This window comes from Elgaria multicarinata, chromosome 2 (genome assembly GCF_023053635.1).
Source record: "Elgaria multicarinata webbii isolate HBS135686 ecotype San Diego chromosome 2, rElgMul1.1.pri, whole genome shotgun sequence".
NCBI lineage: Eukaryota > Metazoa > Chordata > Lepidosauria > Squamata > Anguidae > Elgaria > Elgaria multicarinata.
In genome coordinates, this window is record NC_086172.1 from 52,843,468 (window position 1) to 52,865,169 (window position 21,702).

General features: G+C 40.2%; 1 protein-coding gene and 1 long non-coding RNA gene across 4 annotated transcripts in view; both read left to right on the top strand.

Moving 5' to 3' along the window:
- Window positions 1–21,702, top strand: part of LOC134392314 (uncharacterized) — a 401,291-nt gene that overhangs the window by 257,700 nt on the left and 121,889 nt on the right. The window lies entirely within an intron of this gene.
- CACNB4 (calcium voltage-gated channel auxiliary subunit beta 4) overlaps window positions 1–21,702 on the top strand; it is a 165,204-nt gene that overhangs the window by 59,805 nt on the left and 83,697 nt on the right. For 2 of the 3 annotated variants that reach the window (XR_010025040.1, XM_063116542.1), the window contains exon 1: window positions 1,362–1,521. The exons of the other annotated variant lie outside the window; for it this stretch is intronic. Coding sequence is in view for 1 of the 2 variants with exons in the window: in XM_063116542.1 (XP_062972612.1) it covers window positions 1,477–1,521 (45 nt within the window). In the remaining variant the exon portion in view is untranslated. Of the gene's footprint in view, window positions 1–1,361; window positions 1,522–21,702 lie in introns of those variants that run through there. 3 annotated transcript variants of the gene reach the window in all.

Here is a 21,702-nt window from a genome sequence, read left to right on the forward strand (position 1 = left end):
GACCTGGAACAGAGCGGTCATGTTCACATGTAATGGAAAACCAAGATAAGCATGAGTGGTGTACAGATGCATGCAACCTGTTAGCTCCTACTTTGCTGCTCCCTTTCTGTGGGCAGGAAACAAGCCAGGATCCAACACTTAAACATAGTTGCTGGTTATGTGCAAACTGGGAACCATGGTTTAGCAATTCCAAACAAGCCAGGATTGAAAACCAGCTTTAAACCAGGGATTTAAGTTAACTTAGGAACCCTAGCTCGTTTGGAAGTGCAACTATAATTCCCAGTTCACCTGTAACATTGAATCACTGAATTCTGGTGGGTTTTTCCCCCTACTTGTTTCAAAGGGAGGGAAAAAGCAGGAGTGAATGGACTCTGTGCAGGTGCGTTGCACTTGTGCATATCCTGGGTTATTAAGCTAGGATTGCAAGTTTGGTGTGACACATGAACTGGGTCAATCTAAATGGCTTATGTTAATATTTTTTTCTGAAGAGTGAGCAAATTTGGGCTCAAATCAGTACATAATTCTGTTATGGGATAAACATTTTTCAACAGTTTTGTCTGCAATAACACATTTTAAAGTGTGATTTGCATCCCACGAAAGGGCCTCTTGAATGAGATACTGCTCACACTATTCAAACTTGGCAGAGAAACTAAATTGAAAAAGTAAATGAGCTAATTTCTCTTAATCTTATGGTAGTGGTAGTTAAATCTCCTACATTCCTTCCTTAAACATGGCTAATGAAAACATTGTAAATTAGCAGAGCTCTCCTTCTGTTTCCATGTTGCCCTCTTGCTTCTGTATAAAACCCAGTATGAAATGATTGATTGCTTTCCTTTGATTTACATTGCGGTTTACCTTAAAGTGCGGATGTTTACTAAAAATGCAGTGGCAAATTGATTACTGGAGTTTGGGAAAAAAAACCATTTTCTCCCCTACTCCACAGGGTGCATTTGGTAGTTTAATCTGTCCACGTATCCATCCCCACCTCAGTTTTTTTTAATGATGTCGAGCTTATTATTATTATTATTATTATTATTATTATTATTATTATTGGCTGAAGGGAAGAAATCATCATCAGGGACATGCTTGTTACAAACGCACAATCCCTCCTGTTCGTCATCCACTATCAAAGAGAATGCTCTGCGAGTTGACTGAGGCATAGCAGCCCAGCCAATCACCGGTCTGTTTCCTGACTCTGTCATCAGTCCTTGGTTGGGGAAAACGGTTTTGCTTTCATGCTCTGTGTTTGTGAGGCAGATAAAATGCCAGATCTGGGTTGCCTCTAGGGATAACCTTTCCTCCTATGATGTGAATGAAGAGCATCTTGGCTGGGGGGAAATCCACAGGAAAAAAAATTGACAAGGCAGGCTGAGCCGCTCGGTCTAGGCCTTCCCCTGCATTTTAAATCCTAGCTGTGGCTTTGGTAGGGATTTCACTTTTGCCTTGAGAAGGGGTGCTTTGGATTATCGGACCTCCATGTATGACAATTTGTACCTGCATGGATTTGAAGACTCTGAGGCGGTAAGCGGATTTTATTTTGTTTTCCTTGCTGGCTTGCTTGTGTATTTAACAGCCCACCCTTTTGCGGGGTTCTTTCCTCCTTCCTCAAATTGGCAAAGTATGCGGAAGACAGGGACGCTAGAGGAACAGGCTTTGTTTTGTAGGCTGGCTGGTGATGTGATAGATATAGTCTGGAGGCACCTGAACTAATCTCGGTTATATAATTCCTTGTCCAGCAATAAAAGAGAGAAGAAGAAGAAGAAAGAAAAGATACCAGCGTTCCTGACAAAAGCTGGGAAACGTTTTGTGTGCTGTAATTTGCCGATGACATCCTGCACTTCTCTCCTCCTGGCAGGCTGTATGAATGTTTCGTGCTTTATAACTGTCGTGCATATCATGTTCTTCACCCGAGGGGAGGGGGGATGCTCATAATACTGGACTTCATGGTTTGTGTCTTTTGGGAGCCGTGGAAGTCCTTAGCCTGTGGTGTGTGTTTGTGTGTGTGTTTTAAGACGCTGCCTCGGTAAATGATCAGTGCAGATGCATTTGATTTTCCTGAACAAAGAAGCAGTACAAGTGGTTGCTGTAATACAACCTTACGGAATCGCAATGGCAGTGTGTATGCTTTTAACATGCTGGTTACAGAGGCTGAGGTGTAAGGGTTTGCTGATCTTGTCTTTTTTTATTATTTAGGAGATGTTATTCCTTAATGGACCTGTACTGCCCCAAGGCAGGATAGCCATCCTGCTCACAGAAGCCATTTATATTTTGCCAGAATTGGTCATTAGGAAACCTAAAGCATGTGCCAGTCTGAAACCATTTGAATATGGACTGAAAAAAACATGCTGTTTGAGTTTAGAAACCTTGTAGTTCTTGCTCTCGTGTGATTTTATTTTCTTCCCTTCGGTGATTTAAAACAATCCTCAAGGGGTAATATTTTCCCTGGGCGAAAAGAAAACTGCTTAGATTGGCATAACAATGTACACGCTGTTCCATATTAAACAGGAATGTGTTACATAAGGCTTTATGGCCAAAGCATAAGATACACAGATTATAACATAAAATAGTGTATGCGTCAATGCAGACGTATATGGCCAGCGATGCGCTATCCACATGAGGATGGTTAAAATCCTATATATCTCTTCAGATTAGTCTTTGTTCCTCTCTGTTACTGTGATTCTCCTCAGGCTCTAGCTGCAAAGAGTAGCATATCTACATATTGACTCAAATGCTAATAATTTATCTTTATGGTTAATATAATTCAGAAGGGAAAGAATTTGATATCTTTGGATGAACTAATCCACATTCCTCTTCTTAAAAAAAGATAAGGGGAGGGGGGGAAAGCTTGATGACATTTTTTAAAATAATGCCTCTTGAGATTAGTTTTGAAAACTTGTGTGTGTTTTTAACTGATATTTCTGCATTCTGCAGGTAATTCCTTAAACTATTTATAAGTTAACTTATAAGTGAACTGTATTTCTATACAATTATTTAGAGGAGCAGCGTCAAAAACAAAAATAGCTATAATGATAGTTAACCCCCGATAGGAAAAGGCACCTTAAGAAGAAGAGTAAGTTAAGATGGCCAAACTGCTTGGTAGTACAACCCAGTGGGTGAAGTGCCTGGACTTGAGTTGAGGATACTTGAGATTCGCACTTTATGGATGGCCTAAGACTTAATACCACGCTTTCCATCTCATGTCCTTGCTTGAACTACAGAGAGTTGGAACCAAACTTTGTGATACTTAAAGCAGACCCACTGAAATCGGTAGAAATTAAATTAGTCATGACTAATGTAATAACCATTGATTTCTGTGGGTCACAATTCCCATTGATTTCAATAGGTCTCCCCTAAATATGACTAAGTCTGGATCTAACCCAGAAGGAATAATGGCCCGTTGTTCATGATCATGGTGTGTATGAATAGGAAACGGTAGTTGTAAAGCACCTGAAAAGCAATTGCTAAAAGCATTGCTAAATAAAGATAACAGTTTATAATTTGATTTTACCATTGAAAAGGAGATCTGTGTAATGGGTTTAAAATGCACAACTGTTGCCTGTTGCTTATTCACAAATATGATATATTCCCTAACAATAGCACTGTCTACTTTTCGCAGGCACTGGATATGCTATATTTTGTAGCCTGTTTTTCTTCCAGATAGCTCTTTCATGGCTATTGTAAATGCCACACAGGGTGTAGCTTACACAAGTGTTACAGGCAACTAACTATTGGATATTGCCAGTAAAGTGAGTGTTGTTATGCCACATTCCCCTTCCTCGTGCCCATGTCACTGAGTGAAACGTTTTGTTAATGTTTGAAATGTTTGATTAGTATTTTCATTTCTTTCTTTGCAATCGATGTGATCTCCATCTACATCAGGCCACTGCAGCAGAGTGCATCTTGGATAGCAATGCTTGGGTGGCAGAAGTTCAAAAATGGCAGGAGGAGGCTGTGTGATCTCCTCTACTATCACTGGGGAGCATTTCATTCTGATATGTAGATGTCTGGCAAAGAGTTCTACACCAAGACATGGAGGATTCCAAGCAGGATGCTTGAAACTGATAAATGTTATATAGGGCCTGTTCGGAAGACACCTTAAACCACGGCTTAACCACTGTGAATAAGGCCTTTTGCTTTATTCACCGTGGTTAAAGCCATGGTTTAAGGTGTCTTCTGAACTGGACCATATTATCATCCATCTCCTCCTGCCACACAAGCATACCTTATCACTCCCCACCCCACCCCCGTGGTGTATATAGGATTATACTATAATTGCTTAAAAAGTACCAACATGATAACAGAGACCTGTTCAATGGAACATTAGTTGGAATAATGTGATTGAGACTACATAAACCTGCCTCCCTCCTTTTATTAATAGGATGGTACAGGTCCAAATTTAAGTGTTACCATTCACTTCGAGGTGGGGATAGAAAACCACAATTGAGGTGATTCATAATAATACAGAAGAACGTGTAACCTAAGATTAAATGAACACACAGCTTTCAATTAGTAAAAGTTGAGACCTCTGTCATGGTGATAGTGATCTGTGGGGGTTTCACAGCAGAAGGTAATTGTGGGGAAGTAGGCATTTTTGAAGTCCAAATACATTCACATGTCTCACCCAGAATGAGTTTAGAAAGAGGCTGTGAACAATTCTGGATGATAGGAATCCAAGCTGCTTAGCTTAAATGCTCAGCTGGCAGTGAATGTATGAAAAGCATAAGGAGGCGTTCTGTATTTGCTCTCTTGTCTGTAATAGGCAGATCCATAGTTAAAGACCCTGTCCTGTTGCTACGACTAGCACATTGTAAAATGAGTGTATCGAACTGGATCAGGACTAGTACAGTCAAATTATACTGCAGTAGGCCTTTTAAAACCAGGGCGATCAAGTTTAGCGCCAGTCCTGTGTTGTGCTATTAAATGAAGTGTATAGTAAGGATTTATAAGAAGTTGAAATGGTTGTCTGCACCGGGTTTTCCCTTGCTCGTTATTTCTAGATTAATCCAAACTTTCTTCTTGGATAGAAGGAAGCCCAAAGTGGGTATCAGTTGTTCATAGTTGCCATAAATGTTCAGAAGTCTTTTGAGGTTTTAAATGAGCAGTTTCACATGCTCATTTTAAGCCAGTTGCTGACACTTGGGGAAAGGTAGACTCCAATACAAGAATCTGATGGGACATCATGGTACTTGGTTTGGAAGAAAGACAATTCTTTCAGAGACATTTCTTTTTCTTCTAAGAAAGTGTTTCCTAGTCTAACAAGTGGCAGGTAGGGAATATGGTGGCAGGGGCAGCCAGACACCAAGTACTATCTAGTTATTTTAAAGGGGAGGGCCAGCGTACCCGGCTATTTTTATCTTCAGGTCTCAGTGTTTAACTTTTTTACTTGTGTTAAGATTAACAAGAAACAATAGAAATATTAAGAAAATTAGATTTCACTAGTGTACTCCATCTGTAAAATGGGTACATTTTGCTAGCCTTCTGGTAAAGACAGGCCAGAAAAGTGTACCCATTCTACAAATGCTTAATTCCTTGATTAAGTGTTACATATATGCATGTTGTACATTTTGTGACTTGATATGATGTGTAGTCTATTGATGAGATCATGTGCTTGAGTTATTGGCTTTGTGCATATTTGTAGTTCTTGTTTTGTTCTTGTGGCACATTATACTAGTTAGGATTATGGTAGAGTGAAAACAGGGCCCTCATCTCATCTCTGGTAACAAGGCATACCTTCTTCTTGAGTGAGAATCTCACAAATTAACAAGTTCCTGGTGTTGTTTTAAAGTGTATTTATGATATGTATCTGCTGATTTTACTTTGGGCTCCCAGTCGCTTCCCATCCAGATTGCTAAGCAGTTTCACTCTTGCCTATATCTGGTGTTTTCAGACTGTTCACTGTGGACCCGCAAGAACCTGACAGTTATACAAAAAAAGGCCTTCCAGTTTTGCACAGGTATCAAAACCTCACATAAAACCTGAGCAGCTACATAGACTAAGCCCTTTCCGAATGCCTTCTACCTACTTTCTATGCACTACTATGCAGCTGGATATTTTGTGCTTCCTATATTGGAGGAAAAGGTGGAACCTCCATGTTTTTACAGCTCGTTGGTCATATCTTTTGTGTAACAATTGTGCAGTGTACATTCTGTGTGAATAAGCAGTTCAATAGAGATACGTGTTTATTAGTGTGTATGCTATTAGGAAGCCCTTAAAGATAAATATTCAGAGATATTGTAGGGAGCCACCTTGCTAATAGTTAGATAACTGTTAGTTAGTGAACTGTTACCTGAGGTAATGTTTTCTGTTTGCAATTTTTCATAATTTGTCCTAGCCAGGGTAGTGTTTGTTCCTGAAGGAGGAATCTTCCAGTAAGCTCTGTTGTAATTCCAAGATGACTTAGGGTGATTCACACATACTTGTATAGTACTTGATGGCTCGCAGTTGAATATGTGGATTGCCTTCATTGAGACATATGATGTATAAGATTATGTTGAGTGATTGTGAGGGTGATTTGGCAGCTGCAGGCAATTACTTATGTGGCAGTTATGATCCATAGGCATGAAATTTGGCCCTTTGAACTCTCTCCCTGGTACAACATCTGCATGAGCAGAGCCAGAAAATAATCTATAGCAGCCTTCCTCAGCCTGGTGCTCTCCAGGTGTGTTGGACTACAACTCGCAGCATCCCCACCTAGCATGACTATCTGGGGGTGCTGTGAGTTGTAATCGCAACATATCTGGAGAGCATCAGGTAGAAAAAGGCTCATCTAGTAGCACTTAGGATCATAGGATTAAGGAGTTGGAAGAGGGGTCATTTAGGCCATTGAGTCCAGTCCAGTGCAGAAATCTAGCCTAAAGCATCACTGGCAAGATTGCTGTCTAGTCTTTGCTTGAATACCTCCAGCAACAGAAAACTCACCACCTCCCTAGGCAGATGGTTCTATTCTGACCATTAGGACGTTTTTTCTGATGTTCAACAGAAATTTGTCTAATTAAGCCAATTATTTCATATCCTACAGTCTTGGATGACAGAGAATAGGTTGTAGCCCTCTTCTGTGTGACAGCCCTTTATACATTTGAACAGTGCTACCATATCCCTCCTCAGTCTTCTCTTCTGAAGGCTAAACATACCTAGTTCCTTCAATCTTTCCTTGTGGGACTTTGTTTCTAGTCCCTTGATCATCTTTGTTGCCTTTCTCTGAACTCATTCCAATCTATCTTAATTCTTCTTAAAATGTGGTGCCTAGAACTATCCCATCCAATTTTGTGTCTTCTGCAAATTTGACAAGCATTTACCCCACCTCTTCCTGAGAGTTATTAATGAAAATGTTGATGAGTGCAGGGCCCAGGACGGAATCCTATGGCACCCCAGTTAATATCTCTCTCCAGTTTGATGAGGAATCGTTGATAAGAACTCTTTGAGTGCAATTCTCCGGCCAATTACCATACACATGCTTGGTCATTTTCTGAATTCCATAAATGTCTTGGGTGGGCATAATTGAGACTTGAAACGGTCACATTTTCAAGACATGAACATTTTTTAAAAAAAATAAAATAAAAACCAGATTAATTAAACATTTAAGTCCAGATTAACTAAACTTGTGTCAGGGATGCTGAAGCCGAAATTGGGCATTTTGAGTTCTGAGACTGGGGCTTAGCCTGGTGAGTTGTTATGGACTGTGAGAAGGATAACAGAAGCATTCAGTTTTGCTTGTAAACTAGCCACAATTATATCCAAACTTGGGGCAACTCTGATTACTTTAAAGTTTAAACCATGGTTAGTTTATGATCTTGTTTTATTTACTAATCTTGGTTTGAACTAACTGAAGTTCCTCTGAGTATATAATGGAGAGCTGAGATTAGTTTAAAAGGGGGATGCTTTTGATCTCCTCCTCTGACCTGATCAGAAGGGCAGAGAACATAGTTTAGTGTTACATCAGGACTGGGCCATATTTCCTGGTCCCTTTGGATGTGTGTGGATGTGTGCAGATGGGTTAAGCTAGAAAAGCAAAATCGTGCCCTAGATGTGGAAGTCAAGTGTCTCCAAGACATATATATATATATATATATATATATATATATATATATATATATATTATTTTCCTTTCCATCTGGAAACAGGTGCATGTGTTCACTTGTACTAAATGCATATATCCCATTTCATTCTAAATAACTAAAGATATGAATTAGTTAAACCTAAGATCTTAGCACTACTAATGATTGTTTGTAAGGGTGGTCTTCTCAAGTATTACCCATGTAGATCTCCCCAACTTGGTGCCCTCCAGATGGACAATGATGGGAAATGACTTCAAGGCATCTGGAGGACACCAGGTTGGGGAAAGGCTGATTTTGGGATGGAATATGTAATGGAATATGTTCGTGTAATGAAATCTCAACCAAGAAAACAGTTTTAAGTACAAGACCATTTAGCATGGAAAAGTGTTTGTGTTACTTAATCCTTTCCGTGTCTTTTTCCTATTCCAGGTTACTGCTTTCTTATTCCTTGTCTTTTCCAAATCTGGTTTCTTATCCCCCACTCCCACTCCCTGGAGTTCCAATCAGATTAGTGTTCCATTGCATACAAATGCTGTATTGCCCTTATTCATCAAACAAAGCAACTTTCAGGTGACAGAGCTCTTGTCCAGATTTCCTGATTAGGATGCAGAAGGAACAGATCCTGTTCCCACATGTCATCTTCTCATTCTTGTTCATGACTTGCATTCTTCAGTAGATCCATGAAGAAGAGCTACTGGTAACCTTGGTGGCCACGTTCTTTCAATGGTGACAGTAAAAAAAAAAAAAAAAGGTTGGGGAGAAGCAGGCATAGAGAAACTTAGTGATCCAACTATTCTTAAGTACTCATATGTCCAGAAGGATGTTTCCTAACAAAACCTTTAAGAGGCAGTTGATTTATTGCTCTACCCAGGATTTGTCCTGTTTTCGCAGTCCCTGGGTTGTTTGCTTCCTGTCTCCTTTGTGGTGCTGTAGTAGTGGCATGTAGAGTGGCTTAATTTTTTTTAACCACTCTTGCCTGCTGCCTCTGTAGCCTAGTGAAAATAACCCATAATGAACAACCCATATTACAACCCATGGTTTAAACAATCCAGAGTTCACAATCCAACAACAAACCATGGGTTCTTTTTCTGGGTTGTTCATGGTTAATGAACCATGGTTTATTAGTGTGGCTGTATTCACACATCACAAAACCCAGAATTCAACAACCCATACCATGTGCTAACAAGATCTATGTGTTTTTTAAAGTTCAGGTATTCTGTGTACAAGAGTGTTGAACATGGTTTACCCACAAGCACTAGCACATTTGTGTATTAACTATCACACTCATTCTTTCTTTAACCTCTAGAAGCGCTAATTTTAAAGCAGCCACCTGTATTTGTGAAATTAGTTTCCTCACTTCTTCTGACGAGGTGTAATACTCTTGTCAGCTCATAGATGTGTCTTATCTGGTGCTCTTAATTGAGTCCTCTGGGCTGACATGAAGATTCTGCCTTTTAGAACAACACAGTCTATATAAGCTAACAATAGCAAGCGGCAGATATCAGCATCCTTCTCTTGACATGCAGGGATTTGGGGTGTGTGTGTAGAACTAGGAGCCATGAAGTAGGTGGGGAAAGAGATACACATAGTGGTGATAGGCTGGCAAACAAACATGATTTCCATCCACACTGGACCTTTGTAGCTCTCCTAATACACCCTGGAGTCTTATCCTTAAACTGTGTCTGTACCTCTTGCTTGCCACTGGGACATGGCTGGAAGCAGGAGAAGAAAGTTGCAGTGCTGGCCTGCCATCTAGGTCCTTTTCCTTGAATCCAGCTTAGGTCGGCAGAACGGTATGCATCCACAGTAGTTGTGTGACAACAGGGCCGGTACCGGACTCTTTTGCGCCCTAGGCAAGGTGAGCTATTTTACCCCACCCCCCACAAAAAAATGCCAACTTTGATTTTTAAGAACAGATGTTTCCTGGAAAAAATAAGAAGCACAAAACTTGAAACTGCTACATTTTAAAGTGCAAGAAATACGTCGTGCCAATTATAGCAAACAAATAGGAAAGGAACGTCTATGGGTCTAAAATGCGTTATTTAATAGGAATATCACCTCCAAATCATCTTCCCCAACTCACACGCGCGCGCACACACACACACACACACTCAGCATTACTCACTCCAAACAAACACATGAATGAACACATGCATTCACTCAAAGACCCCATGCATCCCATTCACCCATACATTGTGTGTGTGTGTGTGTGTGTGTGTGTGTGTGTTCCGGGCACGTTGTGGAAGTCCGAAGGTGGAGCCACCCCACCCCAGCATCCCTGGCTTCACTTCAGCTGGACGGGCGCGGGGAGCCATCTCGCCTGCCCAGGCCCAGCTGAATCCTCGGGCCAGCCCAGCTCACAGCCAACGCGCATGAGTGCTGCGCTGTGCCCGGCGCCCCTCTTAGCTTGGCGCTCTAGGCGGCCGCCTGAGTGGCCTCTATGGTAGCACCGGCCCTCTGTGACAATATAAACTCCAAGGTATCCCATCGGTTCTGAATGTGGATTTAAATCTTAGCAAGTACCCTCAAACTTAATTTAGTTACGGTATTTCTAAAGATTTATGTTTTGCATTCATTGTTATAAACTGCTCCACACTACTGCTGCTAAGTAAATTTGGATCAATGCAAGAGATAATGACTTGAGTCAACAATTCAGGTGGCAAATGTATTCAAATTGACAAGTGTTCTCTCTTGAAGATAGTGTTGGAAAAAGCATGTGATGTGAGACTGAAGGTCTTAAAAATTAAGGCCCTCTTATTTATTCACAGAACATGTATATTTAAAAGTAGTGTATTGGCAGTGGCAACTTCCCATGTGTCAGATCATACGTGATGGAGGAGCATTCTTTGATTTAGGCCTTGTTGTATATAGCTAAAGACATCTGATATGATTGATTGATTAATTGATTACATTTATATACCGCCCCATAGCTAAAGCTCTCTGGGCGGTTTACAAAAGTTAAAAACAGTGAACATTAAAAAGTATACAAAATTTAAAACCATCAAAAACATAAACAGTATAAAAACAACAGAGGAGTAGTATTTATCAATGATATTACCAACCATTAGCACCTAATAACTATTCAGTAAATGTTAAGGTTCAGTGCAATTGAAAGATATGGGAACAGCTTTCCTTAGTCAACATTCAATACCATACCAGGAAACCAGAAGTAAGGAGGTAATGCCTGACCGGGGTACATAAGATCATAAGAAGGCCATGCTGGATCAGACTAGTCCAGCATTCTGTTCACACAGTGGCCAGCCAGCTGTCAACCAGGGACCCACAAGCAGGACACAGTGCAATAGCACCCTCCCACCTGTGTTCACCAGCAACTGGTGTATATAGGCTTACTGCCTCTGATACAATAGTAGCCATTGCTGGCCTTCTACTCCAGGAATTTATCCAACCCCCTTTTAAAGCCATCCAATTTGGTGGCCATCACTATACCTTGAATTCCATAGTTTATGCACTATGTGAAGAAGTACTTCCTTTTATCTGTCCTGAATCTTCCACTAATCAGCTTCATGGGATGACCATGGGTTCTAGTATTATGGGAGTAGGAGAAAAATGTCGCCCTATCCACATTCTCCACTCCATGCATAAATTTTGTACACCTCTAACACTCCTTAGCCTTTTTACCAAGCTAAACAATCCCAGCTTTTGCTACCTTCTCTCATAGGAGAGATGCTCCAGCCCCTTGATCTTTTTAGTTGCCCTTTTCTGTACTTTTTTTCCAGCTCTATAATATATATTTTAAGTGTGGTGACCAGAACAGCACACAGTACTCTAAGTGTGGTCGCACCATAGATTTGTATAAAGGCTGTACAATGCTGGCATGTGAAGCAGGATTCCTGCACTAACTTTGCTCCTTCCCATATGCGGACTGCATCACCGATGCTCATCAGCTTTTGCTACTCCTTCGGTTTGCATGATAGACAGAAAGATGGTGCAGGTGTCACTTGACTTGCAGAAAAGTGATGCAATGAATTGGCCCATTATTTACCTCCAGAGATGAATCCCAAGGTGAAGGAAAAGTAGCTTTATTGCAAAAATGTTCTAATGAAAGTTTTGTGAGTGATGCATTTCCTGCAGAAGTGCTCTTCCTCTGCAGAGGGGTGACATCGGCTTCTCAAAGTGTCAGACTCTTCTATCTTCAAGGAAACCATGAGGACAGCCTTTGCCAACTTGATGCCCTCCAGACAGATTCCAAACTCCCAGCATCTCCCAGGCAGCATTGATTTTGGGAGTAGTAGCCCAACACATCTGAAGGGCATCAAGTTGGGGAAGCCTGCACTAGGATTATTAATCTGCATGTGTATCGGAGCTCAGCAGAATACAATTCATGATCCTCTCCCGGAAGTATTGCAGTCTTCATTTCCTGTTTCCATGTGGCGGCACTGATACGTTTGCTTTCAAACGTTTCTCCATGAGTCCAGTAAATTACATTAGAAGTAGCCATATATGTACGTTTTAACATTTAATTATTTTTCTTTTCTGTTTCCTATGTGTGGCACAGCCCAGTTTACTTGTTTGAGTTGCTGGGTTTGATTGTACTAAAGTTTGCCCTTGCCTACCAAGGCTTCTGGCGTGATGCTCTGTGAGAAAGCACATTTTACAGTCTGTAAAAGTGATGCTACGTAAGAATTCTGAGCATCAGTCCCTTTTGCAAGCAAAATTATGAATTATCCATTGGATGGGCAAAATAGTTAGCTAACCCTTTTTTAGTTTCATGAAACAACTGAAATTAATTGAGGTTTCAGAAAATGATTAGGCTTTTTGAGCTATTAACACTTGAATTTGACCACTGTCAGCAGAACTGATGAAACTCATCTTTGAAAACGTTGTTTATTTCTGGCAGATATCAAAGAAATTGTTCTGAATTGTTTTTTGAATTGCTCTTTGAATGGTTATTCTGCCTTTTTTCTCATTAGTGGATTTTTTTGTAGAAACAAAAAATATGGAAAAAGTGGGGAAAATACGGGAAAGTTACAAGTGAAAGACAACATCTGGACAGGGCAATTGCACAATAAAAGTCTCATCTGGAAGGGCATCTTGGTGATATGGTTGATGTTTGACTGGCCTCGGGCAAGAGATCAGAGGTGTGCACTAGGAAGCAAAGCGATATAAAGGCTAAATAAGCTCATGCCATTTAAATCCTTGAGTGGGTTTTCGTATAATCTAATCAAAATAAGCTAAAGCTGCAGTCCTAACACTCATTTGACTGGGGACTACATCCTATTTCACTCAGTAGGATATCTGAACAAGCAGGTTTAAGATCACACTATAAGTTTGAGGCTGTGGTCTTGTACAGTTTTACTCGAGAGTAATTCCCACTGAACTCATGTATGTATTTCTGAGCAAACATGCATCAGTTTAGGCTGGATATCAAGCTGGATAAGCCCAAAGAGGGCTTGACGTGACCCAGAATCCGGATCAGAGCTAGTAGGATTCATTCTTAACAACTGAGGTCAAAAGAAGCTTCCACATTCATGGTGTCCTTGATTTCACTCCTTTATTCTCCTACCCGCCTTTGGGGAAATTAAGGAATTTGAGAGAATGTGGTGTTGAGGACTAAAACTGCTTACTGCCCTGCCCCTGAGTTGCCTAGCACTTGCCCATATGGATCCCACAGGGGCTGATAAGCCTTGTATACCCTTCATGGATCTTTGCAATATACAACTCTCTTCATTGGCATGTGCATGCGTCCAGGCACGAGCTGCCCCCGCCCCCATTATAATGATGGGCATGTTGTTAGTTCTGTATCAACATAATTATCTTCCTTTGTGCTGTCATAATCCATAAATAAAGATATTCCAGGAATACTTGTGAATAGAGGGACAGCTCTTGCTGAAAGCAAGGGCACTTAGGGGAGGAATGTGCCTTCATAAGAAGCAATGTAATGATAAAAGCAACACATAAGGAGTAAAGTAATCTAAGATTCCGTTGATGTTTTCACTCCCTTCACTATCTCCAGAAAACACATTTTGGTTGTAAGATAATAAGCTGCTATATGCTTCCCCCCCATTTATAATACATTTACAGAGAAAGTGGAATGTTGTTTTAAACTGTCCTGTATGAATGCAGACATTTAGCACTAAGCGCAAAACAGACCCAGAGTTCATGATCGCTCCATCAGCATTAACAATTAAAATAGAGGCTGCTATTTAAGTGAAGGAAGTTTAAGTTATAAATGATGTGAAATGTTGAAATGTCTATTGGTTGCAATTTTGGCTCCAAGCAAGTGCTTTTGGGGCTATGCTACCAAATTTAAGCCTGGTTCGCATAGATTTCTTCCACCCCTGAAAAAGTGCCTCTTTTTCTTTAGTTTTCTTTTCTCAGTTGCAATAACCCTCGCTGGCTTGTTTATTCCTTCCTGGATTTGGAGTTCTAATTTCCTGACTTCAAATCACTTGTTCTGCTGCCCTGCGAGGAAATATTTCTGTGGGAGTGGGTCTGTCAGAAATCAGTAGCAAGCGCATCAGTTTTGTACCATTTGCTGCCACTAATAAGTATGGATTTTGTACACAGAGAATGAATTCAGCTCTTTCTGGAGATGACTTCAGATGTAAGGCTCATTTATCAGAACCAGTAAAAATGTTGAAGCACGAGCAAACAGAAATATCACGTAATATTGAGGTCCACTGGCTCCCAGGCTGCTTTGGTTTGCCAAAATGACTTTGGTGTGTGGTGTAATGTTTGCTTTGGGTTAGCATCCACAACTACTATACTGTGCATCTTTCCCTAGCTGCTGTTCCTGTAACCCCCATCAACTAGTCACTCTAGCTTTGAAAAAAGCAAGTTGATGCTTTGGGGAGAGTTAGGAAGAAAAAGAGTCACCTTGTTTGACTGTGGAACAGAGTAACAATTATGGGCTCTTATCACGTTCTGCAAGGTAAATTAAATTGATATATGTCAGGGTTGGGGAATGTGTAGCCCTCCATTTGTTGGACCACAATTTCCATCAGCTGTACCAAGCATAGCCAATGATGATAGATGATGGGAATTGCAGTCCAACAACATCTGGAGAATCATGTGCTCCCCATCCCCGAATTGTGCATCGTTGATTAGCAAGGGGACGGGGAATATATTTTTGTATCTCTGGCATCTGTTATATTTGCATTGTTATTGCAGGGCTATGACCCTCACGTGGCCATGTATAAGGTTGCCATTTACTGTTGTTATGCTGCTGCTTTGGCACAAAAGGTGTCTGCAGAAGAGTAATTTGGTGAACAAGAGGAATGTTGGAGTGGCTGACTGCAAAGTTCTGCAAGCAAGCATTACATATTTCTCTTTGCACTAAGCGGGACTATTGTCTGCATTGTTGCTGTGCTCATTTTGCTCTGTATGTGGGCAATTGCTGTATTGCTTTATGAATCCTTGCATATTCTGTTCCTTGCATATTCTATTCCAACTGAGCTCCATAAAACACACAGACAGGTTACATTCCCATCTAGTACTTCAGTCAAAAGTTTTTACTCTTTTTAGAAGAAAGGGGTCAAGTAAGGTTGGATAATGCCTCTGTCGGATCACTATCTTCATTTTCCTTTACCACATTGTCTGCAAAACAACGGTACTTCAGAATGTTAAAAAAAGAAATAGCTATCACATTGAAATGCACCAGTAGCCACAAGTTCTGCAGAGAACACATCTCTAGAAAAGTAGAATTGTAAATCAGATACAGGTCTCTAAAATGTGAAAGATATTTTGGAAATTAAGGTCAGCGTTGGATTGATAGAATGTAGCTTCATACGATGTAGGATTGCTTGTCTGCTCATGGGCATATCTTATTTTCCATCACGTTTTTATGTATTCCTTCCTTTACCATTCCTTGCTTGAAGGAATGGCTTGGAGACTCCTCACAAACTTGGTGACATCTTTCTCAGTGACCTGCTTTGCATGTAACAACAAGCCACCATGAGATAATTTACTCAAGAGCTTGTTGTTATGCATGAGCCGCCATTTTTAAAATGCAAGCTGTTACAACCCACAGGCCAGTTTAGGGTTGTGTGTGGTTTGTTAACCATGCTAACAACCCACCCTGGCCAATTTTTCATGACATGATGAGCTGTGGCATGCCCCTGCCATGGCTTGCTTTTAAAAATGGCAGCCAGCAGACAACGACAAGCCCCGCAGGTAAATTAACCAATGGTGGCTTGTCATTATGTACAAATAGGCCCAGTGGCAGTTCCAGAAGCCTTGCTTTTGCCACAAACCTCAGGTCTAGGTAGTGGATACTTTAAACAGAGCTCTATACAATTCTCCCTTGCTTAGGTCAGCTTTGTATGCCTTTAATATCAGCATTCACTATCAAAAATACATGTTTATTAGCATCTGGATAGATTCTACAGGAACAAACTTATGTTTACGAACACACAGCCATCTCTTAAAATGTGTTTGGTACTTTAGTATAATTGCAGTAATATTTATTGAAGCGGGCAGTTAATCCTTCCCCTGCACCTTTTGGCAAATATATTTGTGGGGTGTGTGTGAGGAGGGGGTTTATCAACTTAACCGTTTCACTCCAAAGATATGTATTCAGAATAACCTATGGAGCCATTCAGATGAACAAGCTTTTCAGCAGTGAAACACATTCATCAGACCATTGAAAAATGCTGTTAACAAGCATTTAAAAATGCAAGTCTTAAGAGATGTGTTCCCATAATTTCAGTGCAGAAATTATACAGTCTTCACCCCTTGTTCTATTGTGTGCATCCTTTATTAAGAGGGGTTTCTTAATGTATAGACTAATCCTGATTTGTTCCTAGTGTAATTTAATTAAAGGCAGCAGAGTACACCAAGGATAGCCTTATCCAATTATTTCAGATTATAATGCACTTAGCTATAAATGAAACAATCCAATGCTAATAGTTAAATATGCAGAACCCCTCCCTCCACAGAAGGTCTGAGTTAATAAGAGTGTTTAATTTAAAATGGTGTGTTTTACAAACAACAATGGCGCAATATAAAAAACAACTAGTTTATTATGCAACTGGAGGCTGCAACAAGGCCTGGATTCTTGCCAGATTGGTTCACCGTTGTAAATTCCTCTGGAAAGCAGTTGTGACTTCACTGTGTTAAAAACAACAACAAGAAGTAGCCGCATGAGTGTCTCTAACATGGACCTCAATAGTCTTTCCAGAGAAAGCAAATGGCAGTAAGAAGAGAAAACTGCAGTGGAGAATTATTCCATAAATTAATTAATAAGGGATTTATGCATTGCAGATCTGTCTTCTATGCATACTGGAGAATTGGTTTGTATTTAGAAACAGAGAAAGAGGACAGCCATTAATTTCCAACTTTTGGTGCGTTTCTGTACTGGCCGTCTTTCGTCATAGACTCAGCTATATGTGTTACTCAAGTGCTCACCTTTCTTAAACATTTACTAAACTCCTCTGAAAAATCATCCTCCAACTGACCTACAACATATGAACCTAACTTTGTTCCTTGGTAAAATAAGAATAATAATTTCATCCTACTCTAACACTTTTTTAAAAATGATGGGATGATTCTCACCCTTTTAGGATTGTGTTCCGTTGGGGGAATTAGTGAGATCTGATTTGCTGGCTAGCAGGATGCTGCTGCACTAAGGCAATTAGAAACGACTGCCTAAAACAGAGGTCCCCAACCTTTTTTGGACCCATGGGGACATTTGAGAATTTGAGAAACTGCTGTGGGCACCACCACAAAATGCCTAATCAGTAGATCACCACATTGGCATTTACCTGTCACATCTATGGAACTTAGGCTGCATCGTATTCAGCAAAACCTTTTCTTTCGTATCTATTGGACACTGCAATGTTGCTTTAATAAGGGATAGCTTATTTGGCTAATTGCTGGCAGTGTAATACAGCCAGCTTTTAAACAAATGTTTTTGCAATATCCAGTAGAGGAGATTATTACACAGAAATATTTTGTACTGGAATAGTCTTTCATATTCACAGGTTTACACACCCTTTTAAATTATTTATCTGTGTCATGGAAATTAACAAATGGTCATAATGAATAGATTCTCTGTACCCTTTTGACCTCTAAAATTGTGATATTACAACATTGGAAAGGATAAACAGTCACCTCCTAAAATGCAGTGGTTTGAGCATTTTACAACATGTTAACTATTTGAATGGGTTCTACAATTCCCAACAGCTATAGTCTCCATAGCCAATGGTGAGGGATGATGGAAATTGTAAGCTAAAACATTTGGAGGGCTGCAAGTTGCCAGTGCTGGAACTAGGATGCTAAAAGGTCACTAGCTGCCCAGTACCTGTCATCAATACATGTACCAGTACATGTATCATGTATCAGTAAAGTTCCATGTTATGGCCAGACTTCAAAAGAACTATACTCTTGTTTGATGCAACACAGCCTACTTCCCAATGCACCATATCTACCGACTTACTGGAAAGAACCATTAAAACTCAAACGCACACACTAGCTGTGAAATGGGTGATCCTGTTCTGTCTGTTATCTGATCCATTTATTTGCAATATGCCTGTGCTGATAGGATTGCCTACCAAAGTCTTTTTAAAAAACTTGTAATATCTGTTAATCTCATTTTAAAAGGGCTTCAGTGTTCCCTTTTAGACAGCAGTATTTTTGTGAAACCCTTGAGAATTTGCTAATGTTTGCTGCCAGAGTATACAAATAATAATAATAATAATAATAATAATAATAATAATAATAATAATAATAATAATTTTATTACCCGCCTCTCCCTCTGGATCGAGGTGGGGAACAACAATTCCCCTCCCTCCCTTGTGTGAGCAAACATATCTACAATTCTTGCTTTTTCCAGGTGAGAGGGGTGGAGATGACCCGCTTCGTTGGATTTTTTCCCTCCCTATCTGCAAACCTAGCAGTTTCAATCTAGCAGTTTCACCCTAGCATGCCGGTACCTCCCTTTTCCTTTGTAGTGGAGCTAAGGATACTGCCTGTTACTCCCTCTAATACTGAACTTGGCATGGCAGCCCAAGTTCAGTATTAGAGGGAGTAATAGGCAGTATCCAACACTGCCCTCCTGCTAGCAGAACCCATCGCTAGCAGATCCTGGAGCAACTGGAAACAAGCTGAAATGCTTGTTTCCGGGACAGGGGGGATTAGCAGAGCTCGCAGACCTGTTCCTTTTCGGAAACAAGGTTTCTGCTTGTTTCCAGGGCTGCTTTGGGAAGTGCTAGCTTCTTGTTGCATTAGCACTGCACTCATGTGGGCGCAAGGGAGTGACAGTATCGGATATTGCCCAGTGTTTTCTAATTCTGTATGGAACTCCATGCCTGTCTTCTGAGAGGTCACTTTCTATCTGTACATAATCATACTGTGTTTGGGCGTGCTTTCTTCTTCAGCTTCCTAGTCCATACCTTCTTGGCCTTACAATGAGATGTTATCCTTTTGGGACTGTCATCTAGGACTGCCTTGTAAGCTATAAATTCAAAATTAAACAAAAATGTTAAATTGTCTTATCATTAATTAATCGATTGTTGCTTTGTAAAGGACTTACAGCTATGTACTGCGTGTTTTGTTGCTTCCTGGTAGCTGGATGAATACTGCAAGCGTAGCCTCTTACTAGCTGCTGGGGGATCTCTAATTCCTGTAGGAAGAGAGGAAAAATCACTAGGGTAGTGTTGTGAAAACCTATCTTAACTAATGGGTTTTATATCATTGAGTTTGTTCCAGATAAGTGATGCTTATCTGTGCCAGTTCCTTGAATACAGCTCAATTTCTATTGTATTTTACTTTCCATGCACCACTAAAATGCGCTATTGTGATCATCCAGTTTTATGAGTGATTTAACTGGTATTGTCCATCCTGCATGATCCTGTGGTTATGTGAAGTTTATAGCTTGCTATCCTCAGTCTGCTTTCTCTTCCCTTCCTGCATCATCCTTCTTAAGTGATGTGATGACTTGAAAAGAATAAGCAATTCATTATACTGAATTTGTAGTAATGGCTTCACATGTGAGAGCCATACTTTAAACTTCTCCCTTAGTCCTATCTTGATTGGTCATACAAAAATAGTTCCCCAAGGCTGATTTTGATTACTTGTAAGATCAGTATACAGTGGAATACTGATTGGGTGAAATGTCCGGAAATTTGGGGGGCATTAAATAGGATTTTTTCTAATCCTTCTGAACATCCCTGTGAAGGAAGTACATTTTATAAATGGTACTGACAGCTGAATGGCAAGAAATCTCACAATGGAAACAGGGGTGGTCTGTTATCATTTAGTGATATATGAATGAGTCTGCCCAGCATTTGATTAATTAATAACTTGCTATACAGATTTTATGTATAATGAAACCGCTCCAGGAACCCTTGCTTTAGGTCAATCAGTTGTTTTTCATATTGTGTGAATATACCTCTGTTCACAGTGCATTGTTGTTAGGTAGCAACCTCTGCTCCTATTAAATTCCTAGAATAATTAGATAAACTGGAAATGCAGAGCTTCTCTACATTTTTTAAAAAATATCCATTGCCTTACCAGGGCTTTGTGCTTCCGCTTTCTTTCTGGAATTACAGTCAGTGCCATTACATGGGTGGCCAGGTGGTTTGAATTGAATACTTCCTCTCTCTGCGTGCTCCACTTACTTCAATGAAACAGCGCCATTAGTGGTGAAACTATAGCGCAATGCCAACTTTACATTGGCCCAATTTTGCGCATTTTTTTTTTTTAAAAATAGTGGATTATCTCCGTGTTTTTAAACTAGGGTAAGAGGGGAGCATGGAGACGTTCTTGAGGTTGATGACATCATCTAAAGGAACTGCAAACTTCTGTGAGTGGCCAATCACAAGTGTGCAATAAATTGCTTGTGTAGAAATGTTCATAGGGAAAATGCTTCCTTACATTTCTTGCAATGACCAAAAAATGGTTGTAAATCTTTCAGCAGTATATTGCAGGGATGGGAAAACTCTAGACCATGGGCTGGATAGCGCCTGTGCGAGGTCCCCCTATGGCCTGCAAGTTTCTTCCCCAGAGTCCACACCCACTACCCAGCCCCAAACTGTTGAGGACCCAACACATTAGAAATATTCCTGGATTCTAAACCAGGTTTTTCAACACGTACAGTTGCGTGGTTGCAGATATTCCTTGCTTTCCTTTTTTCATTAAATGTCTGTCCTTTCTGTTTTTATTCATTAAAATTACAGGAAACTCCCCATTCTCTGTGCAAGAGACTGTTGTTTTGCATTAAAATCCCTAGGCTGCCAATTTGTCTGATATCACAATGATATATATTTAATTATAAGTATTATTATTATCATCACAAAAGTTAGAATGCTTGATTACAACACTTCTAATTGAAACCCATTGGAAAGAGACTTAATTCCTCCCACCTGCACCCCTCATCTATTCTAGAGTAAATTCCTAAAGCTTCAGATGACCTCCATAGAAGGTGAGCAACTGAAGGAAGATACCCAATTAATTAAGAGCCAGCAATGATACTATGTTTCTAGAGGCAGTTTGAACGCACTGTACATTTTTGTGAATTTTTAGGAGATGAAAGGCATACACAAGAAGAAGAAGAAACTGGTTTTTGCAACTATGGTTGGTCTTGATCTTGTGGCTCCAGCCCTTTTTCTTTACCCTTGCTCATTTTATATCACTGCCTCCTACCTCTTCTTTTGAAGTATATGACTATATGCCATTGAGTGAGTAGAGA